The sequence below is a fragment of the Rhopalosiphum maidis genome, chromosome 1 (genome assembly GCF_003676215.2).
Source record: "Rhopalosiphum maidis isolate BTI-1 chromosome 1, ASM367621v3, whole genome shotgun sequence".
Lineage (NCBI taxonomy): Eukaryota > Metazoa > Arthropoda > Insecta > Hemiptera > Aphididae > Rhopalosiphum > Rhopalosiphum maidis.
The window spans coordinates 49228907-49246248 of NC_040877.1; the positions used below are offsets into that span (position 1 = coordinate 49228907).

Sequence of the window (17342 nt, forward strand, 5' to 3'; positions counted from 1 at the left end):
ATTTTACAAATATAGTAAAAATAAATATTTTAATTATTAAATCAAATAATTTGGTGCTAGGTGTATCATTTTTTATTTTTTTCAACAACATAAATTTAGGTTTGTGTTAAATGATAATGTCAATAATTAAAAAAATACAGTTTACTGAGTATAATAATGTATAATTTATATTTCACAAACATGGATATCCATATCACAGTTAAAGTATTTTGTACGATCTTCTCATCAAACATATTATATCCAGTAACCGTTCAAATTTTACAAAAAATAATAATAATTAATAAATAATAATAAAAAAAAAAATAATAATTTTACCATAATATGTAATATATTTGAATACATACATACATACATACATACATACTCAACACATTTGTATAATTCGAAACATGCACCATGATAATATAACAAAGTCAACTATAAAAAAAAACATATATATTATATACGTAAAATATATAATAACTTGTTACAGTAACATAATAAATAAACTAAGATTTCGAAGAAGTGTATCATATATTTTATATAGGTGGGTATTTATATAGTTGATGATTTTGTTCTTCTTCGAATTCATAAAGAATAATTAAATATATTTAATTTGTAATCATATTTTATAGAATTTAACAAAAATATTTAAAAATTATACTTATGATCCCTGTAATTCAAACACTAAGCTAAACACACTGAAAATAAATAATTACATAGGTAACAAGAATTGTCTTTCAATAAAAAAAAAAAAATTATAAATAAATGTATAATTATGTGTATGATTACATTTTATTCAATAATGTTTATTTTATTTTTTAGAATGAATTAGATTTATTATAAAATATATTGATGCATATATAAAAACGGACGGACACTTTAAAAACATACACAGAGATGACTATTGATCATAATTTATGTATAAATTGATAAGAAAAAAAAATGTTTATAAAAATTATAAGTTTTAATTTTTGTTTTAAAAATATTATACTGCCATTGCAAAGGTTTTAAGGCATTAAATGACCATTACCTATCTACAGAATTCATATCATGTGAATTTTCAACTAAAGATGTATCTGATGTAGTTGATATAATTGGTACAACAGGCAAATCCTTTTCACTTAATTTTGGAGAACTATCTGCCAATTTTACATCATTGGATAATTGTTCAGAGAGAGATGTATTTGATGTAAATAAATCATCATTTATTTTATCAGTCATCTCTTGATCCTCCAAATTTGAGTCTAAATTAATAATATACATTTATAAGGTTATGTTAGGTTACATACATTAAATTAATTGATACATATTTTATAGTTTACAATATTTCTTACGTATCAAATTGTCTATTGACATTGTTGCGTTATCAGGCAACACAAATGGTGGAGTAATATCTTGCGTAGTATTATGTTCATTAACTTCAGGAAATAATTCATTATTAATCACTGGATTACCATTAGCCACTAATGGCTCACCAAAACTCGAATCAAAATTAGCCCAACCAGTTTCTAATTTAGGTGTAGGTTCTGTAACATTTTCTCCCCAAGGGCTTGAAGAAAAAGCACTAGAAACTAAAAATTCTAAGATCAGTGTTTAATTCATAAATCCACATACTAAATCTCTAGTACCTCTAAAGAAATTTCTATAGCTAACAAAAATATTGTACTTTAATTATTAATTACTGTTATAATACAGAATTTAACATTAAATTATAAAGGATTTAAATACAACAAATATGTATTCAACATTTAAACTCATCTCAACAAATAATTCCTGTGTTCTAAGTACTAATTATTTAGATAATACTTACTATTAATAGAATTATTATCAATTTTCATCTCACTTGATGCTTTTGCAGTTAGTTGAGACCTAAAGGTTTCCCAATCAGAGGTTTCTGGAGACCAATACCTTCAAACAATGTTTGTTTTAATTTTTTTTTTTTATGCTATACTTAGTATGGTAAACTTACAAATTACAATCCTTAGATACTACACTTTCTGATTTGTCATAGGTGTCATTAAAAATATTAACACCATAATCCCTTTTAGATGAACTAGAATCCTTCCAGAGTTGATTACTAAATAAGCCTAAAGCTCCCGATTGATCGTCATTTGCATCTTTACTTTCAGGTTCATCAATACTCATTTCTGATGATCTTACTGAACACATACGATTAAACATTTCAGCTTGCATTTCCATTGAATCCCTAAAAATAAAATAATAATTATTAAAAAATTAGAATAAATTTAAAAAGCAAATTTACTTGTCATCATCATCATCGTCATCATCATCTTCATCAAAGTTTATTTCAACTCTAGATACCCCAATAATATTGTCATTAATATTAAATTCTATTTCAGGTCGCCCATAAATAGCTTCATCCTCTTCCATTTCTTTTCTATCATCTAATGCTTTTTCTTCTCGAGGATGAATTCCTCCCTTAACATACATACATTTATAAAATGGTATATTACATAAATAAATTAAGTCATTACTTACCAAACAAGTAGAAATCCTTTCTTCATTATCTTCTAAAGTCGTAGATGTAAAGGAGTCCCATCGACTTACAATATCACTATCTAATGTATTTACAATTATTCCACGGAAATGATCTGAGTAAAAAGCTTCAGTATTATGTAAGCTTTTAGCAATTGTAGCTAAGTGGCCAATGTATCCTTTTCTTTTTTTTCCAGGTTGAATACTAAACAACAACAAAAACTTTAAATTTTATATTTTTTTATAAGGTGAAGTATGTATTGATTTTACAACCGCGAGATAAAATTAGGGGTTGCAATTGTAAACAGAAATTAAATTAGACATGTTTGCAGACTTAAAATTTGTTTAAATTGATGTTTTAAATCAAGGCATTTTATATATACATAATACAAGTAATATATTCACATGGATTACAATTAAAATATAATAATTATTGTTACAATAACAGAATTTGTTTTTTGTGATTTCGCAAATAATGGATATTAAAAATTAAAATGTTCAAAAATTATAGTATTAGATTTTAAGAAAAAATAAAATAAAAATTGATGCTTTAATACACATAAAAAATAAAATTAATTAGAAATCAAATAATTAAATTTTAATATAAAAATTGTATGTTATACTTCTAGAGTAAAATTTTAGACAAAAGACGAATTTAATTTAAAATTTAAGGATAATAACTAAATTAAGAAAATAAGTTTTTTTTTCAATTTAATAATTGATTATACATAATACTTAAACATTTTATTATAAAAATATGTTCAAAAAAAACTTCTCGCTTTGTACAATTTTAAATACAGACAATTGAACATAAAAATTAAATTGTAGAAAAATTATAATTTACACATACCATTTCTCATTATCAAGAATAGATTCAATTAATTGACAATCTTTGATAACCTATACATAAAAAAATCATCAATAATAATACATGCATAATAATTATAATTTGTAAATGATTAATCTTACGTGAGCTATAAATGTACTGTTTTCAGCAATTGAATGATTACAGCACATAACTTCATGGAAACATTGAACTACTTGAGTATGCAAAAAATTATTTAGTTCATAACAAAAGAAACAATCCTGAAACACCATAAATTGTTTATTTAATATTTTAATGAGATAATAATGAATTTGAAACTATTAATAGATTTTCAAAATATTTTTCTAAAATAATATTATATTTAAGATTCTAAATGGAGTGATTGGTCTTATAATGGTATACATGTATTTTTTATTTTATTTTCTGTGTCTCTAAAAACACTATATAGCATAAAAATGCTTTAAACTTTAACATCGAGGGTGATTTTTGATAGAAAATGTTGATCTAGTTTGTACTTTAGATGGTCATTACTTCATTAGTAAAAAAATCTACTTTTAAAAATAATCTAAGAAAAAACAACTATGGAATCGATCTAGTGTAAAGTAGGTTTTGGGAGGCTGACAAGGCAGTTATGAATGTGTTAAATTTAAATTCAATAATTAAGCATTATTTAAACATTTAAAGAAACAATTCTGAGTGAAGATATTTCAGTCAGCCTATAACTAACTATGAGGATATTTTATAAATTATTTATATTACTACCTATTAGTATTTTATTTCTTAATATTTATCAATTTCAATTTATCATAATATTATATAGACAAGGGTGAATAAGATATGGTATAAATAACTTAAAATTAGTATTACTAATAAAATAACAATTTGAATAATAGTAAAATGTTTTTAAAATGTATTTTACAAAAGTTGTTTGGGGATAAATTGTCATCATATCAGTATAGGTATGAATAGCCAATACCATAAAAAAAATTTTCAAAATTTTTAAATATATTATAACTAATATACAATTCTACAATATAAAAATAATAATAGTAATAATTTAGTTGCAATTCAAAAATTAGCATTCATAGAAATCAATTAAATTTTGTTGGTATACATATATTATTTAATATTTAGTAAAATAAATAACATTTCACACAATTAAGTTTTTTCAAATACTTAAATTAAGTTCAATCTACTTATACCAATATGGCATGGACTAACCTATTTATACTAATTCTATAGTACATTGATATTGACTTATAAGTTTGCAATTTGTGTTTTCAAAAATAATTTTGATAATTTACTAATAATATAAAATATTCCTAAAAACATCAAAATAATTTCTTGTATACAATAATTTGTCATTAAATTTAAATTTAACACATCCATAACAGTAATCTTCTCAATGACAAAGTACACTCAAGTCTCAAAGCTTACTATATAACTGCCATATGCGTATCGTAAACCTTCAATCCGAAATATAGATCTGCTTTTAATAATTATTGAACTGGCTACAAGGAGAAAACGAGATGAATTTATTAAGAAACGAGGAAAAATCGAATATAAAAGTCAACGAATCTAGATAAACGAAAGTCTTACAGCATTCAATTAAAAATTATTCTGGGAATCTAGAATGAAAGGTTAAGAACTGGGCTATCGTTTCATCTGGACAAGTCATGGCAGGATATATTGCAAAAAAAATGAACAGGGCTAAAAAATACAAGTAAAATGTTTCGAAGATCTAAATTTTTTATAATATACTTTAACTACAGCATAATATTTTTTACCTTAAAATTACACACATTTTACACACTGGGAAATTATTATCATATACATTCTAAGATTCCATCAACAGGAATTTATTATAACTTTTATCTTTTATACTTATAATATTATAAACGGGTATACATTAATATATGGGTATTCTAATTATACGCAAATAATTCATATAATATCATATACACACTATAATATGAACCGTTTAATCAGGTCAAACGATTTAACTTATGTTGCAAATAATCAAAATATTATGCTGATTAGTCAGTCATTAATTTTATCTATTGTTTGTATTATAAACACACATTTGTCACACTGCTTCATCATCATTATCGTAAATAATAATAATATATTAAAATATCATTGGTATAGACTAAGATTCTATTTTCACTGCGTCAATATAATAAATGATTGAAAAAAACTCAAGACTTCATAGACTCGTACATCACAATCAATGATGGAAATATAGTTAATTTAGATTTGTATGAATATTTGATGGGTATAGAAAATAACAAGTTAACGTATTACACATGAATATCAGGTCATATAATCGAAATATAGATGAGTTTTTGTGCATGGTAAATGACTCAATTAATTGCATAGACATTATCTTATCATTATCATATCTTAAATAATTTGAAAAATAATTTGGCACCTGGAGCTGATGGTTATAGAGCATTATTTTTTAAACAAATAGGAGACAATGTGATATTATCTATAACCTACATAATAAACTGTAGTATAACAAACGGTATAGTACCTGATGAACTGAAAGTAGTAAGAATTGTACCAATTCATAAAAAAGGGGATAAAACAGATTTTATTAATCATAGACCTTTAATCAATAGAAGAAATTTTAGCTAAAATCCTTGAAAAAATGTTTAAAAATCAACTATTAAATTACTTGGAGAAAAATAAAATAATATACCATGGACAATACAGCTTTAGAAAAAAATTAGATACAGAAGACACTTTAATTGATATAACTTTCTACATAATAAAAGGGATGGTAAAAAAAAATTCTAATTACATTCTTGGACTTAAAAAAAGCTCAATTAGTAGACAATTATTACTCAACAAGTTAAAAGAATTAGGCTTTGACGAAAATACATTAAAATGGTTTACTAGTTATCTTAGTAATACACAACAACTAACCACCATCGGATCTAATCATAGTAATTTTTGCTATGTTAAAGATTATGGAGTTACTCAAGGTACATCATTAGGCCCCATATTGTTTTTATTATATATTGACTCTATACCTGCATCAAGGAAAATTATTCATGTTTGCTGATGATATAGCACTAGTTAATTTCGAAAATAATTGCGAAAAATTAAAACAAACCATCGAAATAGATTTACGGTATATGTATAACTGGATGAAAAAAAATCTATTATCACTTAACATAAATAAATTGGTCTGCATGCTAATAGTTACAACTCGTTCACAGCTTCCTGTTGGATACAGCTTTATAATACATAGTTGTGGAACAGGTACGATAAATTGCAGTTGTAAACCAATTAAAATGGTTTTATCATTCAAATATTTAGGAATAACAATAGATATTAATTTAAAATGGTCTGAACATATCCAAAGTATAAAAAAATAAAATAAGGAGCTTAACTGCTGCTTTATTCTACCAAATTTGATTTCTTAATAAATCAATCATAATACATGGCATTATGTAATTCAATACTACTATATGGTATAACATGTTGGGGAGGCTCTAATAGAACAGACGTAAATACATTACATATAACCCAAAAAATGATAATAAAAGTAGCGTACTCCTTGTCATTAAAATACCCGTTAAGTTTCAAACATACAAATATATTACCTATCTATAAACTATACATTAGACAAATTTTAATAAAATCTATACAAAACAACACACTAAATGCTATAGAAATAATGGACAGAAGAACAGGTAAATACATTGAACTGTCATATACGTTTTTAACAAATTCAAGAAACTCCCGCTATCACATGGGGAAAACTATATTCAACAATTTAAGTAACGATACAAAGAGTCTAATAACAAGTTTATGTGAAAACCAATCAAATAATACCAATGATACAGTTAATAAAAATCAAATAAAAATGGCTATAAATAAAATAGTTAATGAATTAGATGAGAATGTGTGTATAAATGAAATTTTAAAAAGTGAATATGTATAATAATTATAATATCTTATCAGAATATGTATATGTTAAATGTGTTACTAAAATATGTTCCACTAAATTTTTTACTACTGTATAATATTAATTAATTAAATCATATCTTTAATTGTATAAGTATCTTTTTTAAAATTATTTTTACTATTATAAGAATTTTAATTTATAAGAACTCCGTATACCAGATAAGAGCTTAGCTCAGTTGGTAACGTATCAGCTATTGTTGATGTATTCTTAATGTAATAATTTACTTATTGTATCATATAATTGTAATTAATTTTGGCTGACATAAATAAATAACTGAGACATCCACAATAAAAATTTTTTTAAATAAAATAACAATTTGTAAAGACAAATTATAATTAATTTTACTAAAACCCCAATTTCAAACACATATAGATAAACAAATTAGAATTAATAAAATGAAATGTCCATTAACTATAAAAAGTAACAAGTTTAAAACAAATGTTGTAGTAATAAATAAAATAAATATTAGTTACTAAAATTAAACATGTAAATTTTGTTTATAATAATAAATAGTATTAATGTTCTTTTTATTTATATTTTTAATTTAAATAAAGAGCATGCCAACAGTATAATTATTATACTGTAAATTAATAAAACACTAATGGCCAAATTAATAAAGCTAAACAAAGATAAATAAATATTATATTACTTGAATTTAAAATGAATACTTACAAGAAGAACTTTTATTGTATTAAGTTGAGCAAATCTTTCATTTATTTGTTGGTTATGCATACTTAGTAATGAACTTATCAACCGCACAATTTGCAAACGTACATTACCAAAAGGCTTTTCAATTACATTCCCCATACTTTCTAAACTTTCAATCTAAATAAAAATAATAATCCAACTTTAAGTATAAAATATAATCAATTATGATAAATAACTTCTAAAACAATGATCCAAAAGTAAAGTTAAATCTAAGAATGTTAAAAGTAGTTTTGATATCTAATATAAATTATTAATACTTGGCAAAGTAATTATTTTACATATTTGAATTTATTTGAATTAATAACTTTAAAGTTAATATTTTCTAGCATTGAGTATTTTTATAGTATTACTTATCCAAATGACAACCTTAATAGTTTAAACCAATTTTTTTAAGTGTTAAAGTACCTACTAAGTGATTCATTTATCGAACAACACTCATTATTTCAAACAATATTAATATAATTGAAAAAAATTTCTACAAAAAATTATATTTATAATATTTTTTGTTGTTTTACTTTTTTGAATGTCAACATATAATTTTAATTTCATATTCTGAAACAGAATATTTTTTGGAGTATTTTGATAAATTAAAATTAAAATTCTAAATAACAGTTTATGAGTTACAACTGTTAAGTATTTCAAGTTTAAGTGAGTAATATGATATCTCCATTCTCCATACTTTATAATCCGTTAGTCTACTACTCCATTTAACTAAATTTTAAATATTCGTAACATGTGAATTTTAATTTGTGTGTATCAAAACTCCAAAACAGGTTTTGTTTCAGAATATAAAATTAAAGATATATGTTGTCATTGATAAAAAGTAAAAACTTTTTTTTTTTATGTGAAGTTATGTAAAAAATATATTCCAAAACATAAATAAATTTTTAATTAATGGGTTCATTAATGTTCAATAAAATAATTACTCTATATATCAAATAAAGAATAAATATCATATTATATTATTTTTTTTAAATTTAAGTTCTTAAGAAAAATTTTCTTTTCTAAACAAAATTGATACACATTATTTTAAAAAAAATAAACAATATTTGTAGTCTAAAAATAAACTCAAACAATCTTGAAAACTCTTGGACCATAGTTTGTTACAATTTAATAAAAATAAGATTTGATTTTTAACCTTTGGAGGAACCAACAAAACATTGTGAATATGTTCTAAAAATGGTAAAATTGTAATATACAAAATCTCAGCCAAAGATTGTTTTTTATTATACACTTCATTTGAACCTTCACCACTGATAAAAAAAAATATATATTAATACAAAGCTTATAGTCAATTTTTAATCAGTTATGCGACTAGACTAACTTGAATTTAGTGGCCATTAACAGAGTTTGAAGTATCGAAATGCCGCCCAATAAAGTGCTTTCAGTCTTCTCAGTTTGGCCAAACATCTTCACTAACACTGTATTTACAGTCTCTGGTCTAGTTCATTAAATATTTATTTTATTTAAAACACTCAAAAAATTTAAATTAAAATTCTTACGATTCAATTGAAATAACAAGTGGATTTTGTTCAAGAGGATGCAATTCTGATGCAACTTCAATAGCACAAATTATTTCTGCTGCATTCAATTGTCTAACAGGAAGATTTTTTGAGTCCAATGTATCCACTAACTTGGAAATTAATTGTTCTTTTTCAAATAACTGAAACAGAAATATATATTAAATTAACAGAATATAAACAATTTAGCAAAATTAAAAATAATAGTTTTGCATACAGTGAATATGTTACTTCTTAAAGGCGGTCCTTCTAAAAGTGTTGATATTTTTATAATGAGATCCATTATAGCAGATGTATCGAGATGTTTTAGTAACAAATCTATAAAATTTCCTTTATCCGCTACTTTCTCAAGTGCTTTAAGACAATTGAACTGATATGTATACCAATCCTAAATTTTTAAAATATAATAAATTAGTTATTAAAAAAATTACATTTTTCTATCATAGGCGTCGCCAGAATCCTATTACAACCCCTCACAGGGTACCTGTTTTTTATACTAAAATATAGCATAATATGAAACACATGAAAAATATATAATTTTGATGACTCTTAGAATTTTAATTTTATGTTTGATATATTTTTTTAAAAGTACTATCTATTGTGTATCCAGAGGAGGGTGTTAGGGTGCTATAGCACTCCCCTTGGGATGTTGCTTCATGGAAAATAAATACTCTACACAACATGTATTTTTCAGTATACTGGGCACATTTCTAAACAAAATTGGTACCAAAAAAAAACCAATACACACTAAAGTATTAAAGCGCATTAATTTTGAGGACTAAAAAAGGTCTTCCTTTCAAAATGGAATATACAAAATATGAAACCTTAACCTTAGCACCCCCCTCCCACCATAAAAAATCCTAGATACACCACTGAACAAAGATATATTTTTAAAATTAAACCTGGAAAAGAATTACGATTAAATTATTAATATACATACTTGACTTCCTGTTTTTAATATAAGACTACACAAAGTCCGGCTAAAATATGATGCCATTAGTGAATTAAGTGGAGGTTCATTATCTTCTAGAAAACTAAAAAAACATTTCCAAATTTCTTCTTCATGAGAAAGAACATTATACATAGGTTGAATATCGCTAGTTAATATTTCACAAGCTAAGTTTGGTAAAACAAAACGATTTTCTGGGTTTTCATTTTCTTGAGGTTCTTGTGTAACTAGTCGAACCAGTTCTAATGCAATATCAGGTTTTGTTAAACTATAACAGAGTACAAATAATATTCAATAGGTAATATTGTTAGTTATATAGAACAATATCATGCAGAAACTGAAAAGTACAATATAATTATACTCTGGCCCATGACAGATCAGTACCTCATTTTGACCAAAAATCGTCTGATTCCGTGCATCCCCACTCATTTACCCACCGACAGCGTTACTAATGCCATTGCAGGCTATTTTACATACGTGTGAAAGTACAGATCTCTCGTGGGCCGGAGTCAGTGGCCTAAACTGGGGGTCGCACTTGCAACCCCTGAAAATATCAAAGGGTCGCAAGAGTATCTTTTTGCAACTCCAAAAATCACGATTTCAGTTTTCAAAAAATTGAAATATCAATATAATAATAAATTAAATAATTTATATTTTGAGAACCAATGTTTAACTTTGTTTTGAAGCACTGGAATTATTATCATATTATATCCTTTGCACATTTATTTATAGTTTTGTTATTAATAATTTTCTATTATTATACCAATATGTATATTTATTGTGTTCGGCTGACTCGAGTCTCAATGGTAGCTGATAATAATTACAGAGGCTGCCGATTACTACTGCAGTAAATGATATTATTCCCTCAGTAAAAAACCAAGGCTGGGTAAGTTAATGATTTTTTTTAACTCAGTTAAGTTAATATGCGTCAATAAGAAAAAGTTAAAAGTTAAAAGTTAATAAACTTAATAAACTCAGTTAAGTATTTTTTTTTTTATTCGTTACCGTACTTTATTTCTTATCAATACACAACTAAATTATAGACTATAATGCTTATATTTCAAACAACATACAGTATTTCTATATAGTATGTATTTTATTTAATAGTGTTTAATTGTATTTTATCTAAAAATAGTCATCTAAATAATAATTAAAGTGCCTAAAAGCTGAAAATAATTAATTTACATTATTAAATAAAGTCTTTCATATAGATATTATTTGTTTTTAATAGAGTATTAGTGTATTTCTTATTAAATTGATAACAAGGTATTTAATATACATATTAAAAACAGTTTAGTTGTTTCTATCATTATAAAAATTCACAATAAAAATATTTTTTGACATAAAAACGACTAAAATAGTGAATAAATAAAAAAAAAAAATTAACTTAATAGTTAAGTTTATGAAAATCCAAACGTAACTAGTTAAGTTAATAAGTTAAAATTAACTTAACTTTTTAATTCGTTAATGCCCAGCCTTGTAAAAACCAACTAATATTTTAAATCTATACCTATAATATATATATATTATATTGTATTAGGTATTATATTATACAAAAAATATAAATGGCAGCTGTTATTTAAAATATAAATTTTATAAAATAAAAGAATTGTTTTTTTTTTAATGTATTCATATGTTGTTTAAGAAAATTATACATATTTTATTGACAGTAAGTATTATATACCCTATTTATAGCATATATTCATAATATATACCAATTACCAACAGATACAATATGTGTTTAAGGTTAAAATAGTTTTGTTGAATTTATGTACCTACTTATAATTTTAAATCTAGAATATAATAAAATATTTTAGGGGGGTGTGGGGGACGAAGCCCCCCACAAATCTGTCCAACCTAAAAACTGAAAGCAACTCTAACAATTTAGCCCAATTTACGCCACTGGCCGGAGTATAGTTAATATTGAAGGTATTTAGTTTTGAAAAAATAAAATATTTTATAGATACTATATATACTACTTTTAAACAAAATAAGAAATATCAAAATAATTGTTTTTAGCAGTATTTAAGTAGTTGTTACAAAAGTAGTTATGGAGAATGATAAAAAAGAAAAGACTAGTAGATTCTAAACTATCTTATTAAAATAAAATACATTAGTTAAAAATTAGCTTAAATAATTTACAAAATGCAATATAAAATATTTAATGAATAAAAAAAAAATGTTTCAGTTTTTCAAACTAAAAAAATATTGAATGTGAAACACATTGATGATTACAACACAAAATGCATATTTTCTAAATGAATTATATAATATAGGTTTTAATTAAATTCATAAGTAAAAAAAATTTCAATACTATGCAATTATACCAACACTTTAGATTTAAGTCTTTTTCTAAACAGAGTACAATTTTTACTATTTTATAAGAATTAAATATCAAATAGTAGATAGTAGATAATATGTTAATCAAATATGTAACATGAAACCAGTATAACTAGTCTTATATTCATTAAATAAAAAAAAAATGTGATGTTTTAACTAAATTACATTTTAGAAAAGCCTAGAAAAAATTAATTTAGGGTTGAATTTTTTAATGTATCACTAGAAGTTATTATTTTTATCTAACTTAATTACAAACATTCATTTTTTAACCTGTTTTCAAAATAACATTGTAATTTGTTAACTTCAACAAACAATCCCCATATTATATTTGACTAAATATTTTTTAATTAAAAGATACTTAATGTAAAATACTCATTATTATACCTATATAGTGCATATACTAATTTAGTGTATCTTCCTGAATAAGAATTTGATTGCTTAATAGCAACGAATCCAAAATGAAAAATTTCTAATTTAAATAAACATTCTTATCAAAATAAGAACAACTACAAATTAAATACTTACAAGTCTATGAGTTTTTTGTTCTGGCCTTTAAGTTCTTCCAAGAGATTTTGTTCTCTCATGAGATCGCTGAGGCACAAATTCTAGAAAATAAAATTAAATAAGCAATTAATTTAAATAAAAAAAAAAAACAAAAATCACACATTAAAACATTCATAACAATATAAATTTACCTCTCTGTCAAAAATTGAGTCCCAATTAGATGCTGGATTATTTTTCCAATACATGGTGAATATCACAATTCAAATAAAAAATTACTAAAAAGTAATTAATAAAATAACAACACTTAATGATATTTAATACTAAAAATGTACTTCATATTAAATAAACAGATAATAATTTACTTGAAACCAAAATGTTAAATGAACTACTTCCAAAAATTTTGTTATTACATCTGGAAAATCCCTGAACGTCCGATATAAAACGAAGTTTAAATGTTTGTAAGCACTACTGTACATAAAATTCTATAACTTAAACCCACATATGATACAGATTTTTTAAGAAACTAATTTATAAAAATGTAATTTATGAACTTTAATACTTTATATGAAAAAAAAAATTGTGAGAAAATTTAGAAACAAATACGTCGTATCAACTATCATGAAATGGCGGTCGTAAATTGTATTACAGTGTGCTCATATCTAAAATAATTATACCTCCACGAAAATATTTATAAACATCACTGTATGATTTGTACATAATTCCATGCTATTTGTGAGCTAAACTCGCGATTTAAGATCAGGTCGGCGATGTGGTTACGGAACATATGGACATTTAATATGACACAACTAAATTTCACAAAAATATCGATGACTACGTGAATGATTTTCTTTTTTTTTGAAGCTTTAATTTACTTTTTTAGACATAAAATAAATACATACTTATTGCATCGGATAATCTTCTACCCGCCGAGTGACATAAACGTATGCATATTTTATTCCCGAACGCGCAATGCATAAAATACGTGAGACCGAAAATACATAATCGTCATATTACCAGACCCATTTCATAGAATAATAGTATATATTTATATTAATTGTATAAATGTCATTTTTCATTTTTAACCGGCCAAGTACCCGACTAATATAAGTTTTTTTTATCCCTAATAAAAATAAATTTTTCCGAAAAGATACATTAATATTTTATAATTGTCTGAATTTTGAATTTTAATGACATTTCATAAGTCTATGATAACAATTTCTCCTCAACCGGTTTTTGTTTTTTTGTAGTAATTTGAAAAACGAATAACTGCAGGTATTTAAACAACTATTGAAATAATAAAACAACAATAAAAAAAAAAAATCAGAATACACAATTATTATGATTTTACGTATGAAATTAATTAAATATCAAAAGTTTTGTATGCAAGGCAGCTGAGATATTATAAAAATAAATCCTATAATATCACATTATTACAATATTTAACATCCGTGGCAAACGACAATCGTCGTCATTCGTAGAATACTGTTAATAATTCTAATAGTTTTATTGAACAGTCGTTAAACAACAGTCTTTAGTGTATGACAAGTGCTCTCATTTTTATAGAGTTTTTTAATATTTCCATTTCGAAGAGCAAAGAAGACGAATGAAGAAATAAGAGCTAGCTGTTTCTTCGGCAGTGGTGAAAGTTTGAACTGTAAATGTGGTTCCTAACAACGTCAAAGAATACTTACGTAAGTTAATTTTCCCATAATTATGGAATATTAAATTTATCTTTTATACTTAACATAATTATTTATTGACGTGTACAAGCTGCTATATTTGGATGACAGACTTATATTTTATTTCCGATCGTTTAATGCAATGGTCGGCAACCAGTGAGCTATTGTCTACGGCCCGCTTTAAATTCTAAAACGACGAATTTTTTTTATTTTAAAGTCCTAGACAATATTTTTTTGCATAGTAAATAATCTAAGAATATAAAATTTTTATTTCTATCTGGCCTGCAAACTGTTTTTAATTTTTGAATGTGGCCTGAGAGTTCAAAAAGGTTACCGATCATGCATTAATGATGAAATTGCCAAGAAAAAAATTAATTCGTTATAAGTACACCTTAGATCCTGGATATGTAGCGAAAAATGTATAATGATATTATAATTATAAAGTTTATTTTCTGTTTGCCATGAATTCTTGTAGCAAATTATATGATCTATTTGGTACTTTGATTGTTAAATAGTAAAATAAAATAAAAAAATTCAGATCTCGTCATGATTTCGGAAACACAAAAAAGTTGGAAATATTACCATATTTATATGGTTTTATTTTTTGGTGAAAAATTTTATCAAAAAACTATTGAAATAATAAAATTATAATAAAAAAAAATTCAGGATATACAATTATTATTATTATTATTATGATTTTACGTATGAAATTAATTGAATACCAAAACTTTCGTATGCAAGGCAGCTGAGATATAATAATAAATCCTATAATATCACAAAGAGTAATATAAAAAAAAAACATATGATCTATCACATTATTACAATATTTATCATCCGTGGCAAACGACAATCGTCGTCATTCATAAAAGACTGTTAATAATTCTAATAGTTTTATTGAACAGTCGTTAAACAACAGTCTTTAGTGTATGACAAGTGCTCTCATTTTTATAGAGTTTTTTAATAATTCCATTTCGAAGAGAAAAGAAGACGAATGAAAAAATAAGAGCTAGCTGTTTCTTCGGCAGTGGTGCACATTTGAACTGTAAATGTGGTTTAGCTTGATTTCTCCGAACAACGTCGAAGAATACTTATGTAAGTTAATTTTCCCATAATTTTGGAATATTAAATTTATCTTTCATACTTAACATAATTATTTATTGACGTGTACAAGCTGCTATACTTGGATGACAGACTTATATTTTATTTCCGATCGTTTAATGCAATAGTCGGCAATCAGTGAACTATTGTCTACGGCCCGCTTTAAATTCTAAAACGATGTATTTTTTTAAAAAAATTTTTCATTTTAGAGTTCTGCGGAATATTTTTTTGCGTAGTTAATAATTTAAGAACATAAAATTTTTTATTTTTTCCGGCCGAAAAAGTTTTTAATTTGTGAATATGGCCCGAGAGTCCAAAAAGGTTACCGACCACCGGTATCATGTATAATATAGCCAAGAATAAAATTAAGTCGTCAAGTATACCTTAGATCCTGCACGTAGCAATGAATATATATTTGTTTGACAATTATATAATTTTTATTTTGGTTATAAATTCTTGTAGCAAATATGATCTATTTAGTACTTTGGATGGTTAAAAGTAAAATAAATAAAACTTTCGAATCTTGTCATAATATCGAAAAAAACAAAAAAAAACAAATGAATTATTACGCTATAAACTTGTATAATATCCACAAAATTAATTTAATAATTTAGTTTTAATTAAAAAATGCTAATTATAGAATGCACAATATAGAAAGTCATTTTTTATTATATGTAATAGATCCTAATCTATTAACTATTTAGTATGTGATATCAGTTTAACGATTAAACTTTTAAATATTTTTAAAATTATTAATTATTTAGTTTACCTAAACCGTATGAAACCCTTAATAACCGTTATAAAATTATAATTTAATAAAAATTCAGGGTAATATACAATTATTATGATTTACGTATAAAATTTATTAGATACCAATAGTTTCGTATGCAAGACAGCTGAAATTTAATAATAAATCCTATAAAATCACAAAGAGTTTTATAAAAAAAACATTATTATAATATTTATCATCCCTGGCAAACGACAATCGACGTCATTTGTAGGAGAGAGATTAACAATTCTAATAATTTTATTGAACAGTCGTCAAACAACAGCCTTCAGTACATGACAAGTACTCTCATTTTCATAAAATATTTCAATAATTCCATTCCGAAACGTAAAGAAGACGAATGAAGAAATAAACTAACTGTTTTTTTTGGAGACGGTCACGTTTGAACTTTAATATGGCACAGCATGATTTCGCCGAAAATACTGGAAGGATATTTACGTAGGTTAATTGCCCTATAATTTTGGGGTAGTAAAA

At 24.4% G+C, this 17342-nt stretch overlaps 1 protein-coding gene across 2 annotated transcripts; it reads right to left on the reverse strand.

Moving 5' to 3' along the window:
• Nucleotides 1-126: 126 nt before the first annotated feature.
• LOC113560491 (serine/threonine-protein phosphatase 6 regulatory subunit 3) lies at nucleotides 127-13894 on the reverse strand. Of its 2 annotated transcripts, XM_026966388.1 has the most exons (18): nucleotides 13667-13894; nucleotides 13496-13579; nucleotides 13326-13405; nucleotides 10452-10728; nucleotides 9729-9899; nucleotides 9494-9654; nucleotides 9316-9432; nucleotides 9130-9244; nucleotides 7956-8108; nucleotides 3448-3564; nucleotides 3329-3378; nucleotides 2482-2683; nucleotides 2246-2421; nucleotides 1952-2188; nucleotides 1793-1890; nucleotides 1317-1553; nucleotides 1013-1226; nucleotides 127-417 (listed from the first exon to the last, which is right to left on the reverse strand). In XM_026966388.1, exons 2-18 carry the CDS (start codon nucleotides 13547-13549, stop codon nucleotides 414-416), a joined length of 2463 nt encoding a protein of 820 aa, XP_026822189.1. In that variant the 5' UTR covers nucleotides 13550-13579; nucleotides 13667-13894; the 3' UTR covers nucleotides 127-413. The 2 variants fall into 2 exon arrangements, with proteins under 2 accessions (XP_026822189.1, XP_026822188.1); XM_026966387.2 differs by lacking the exon at nucleotides 127-417 and having other exon boundaries at nucleotides 511-1226.
• Nucleotides 13895-17342: the final 3448 nt, after the last annotated feature.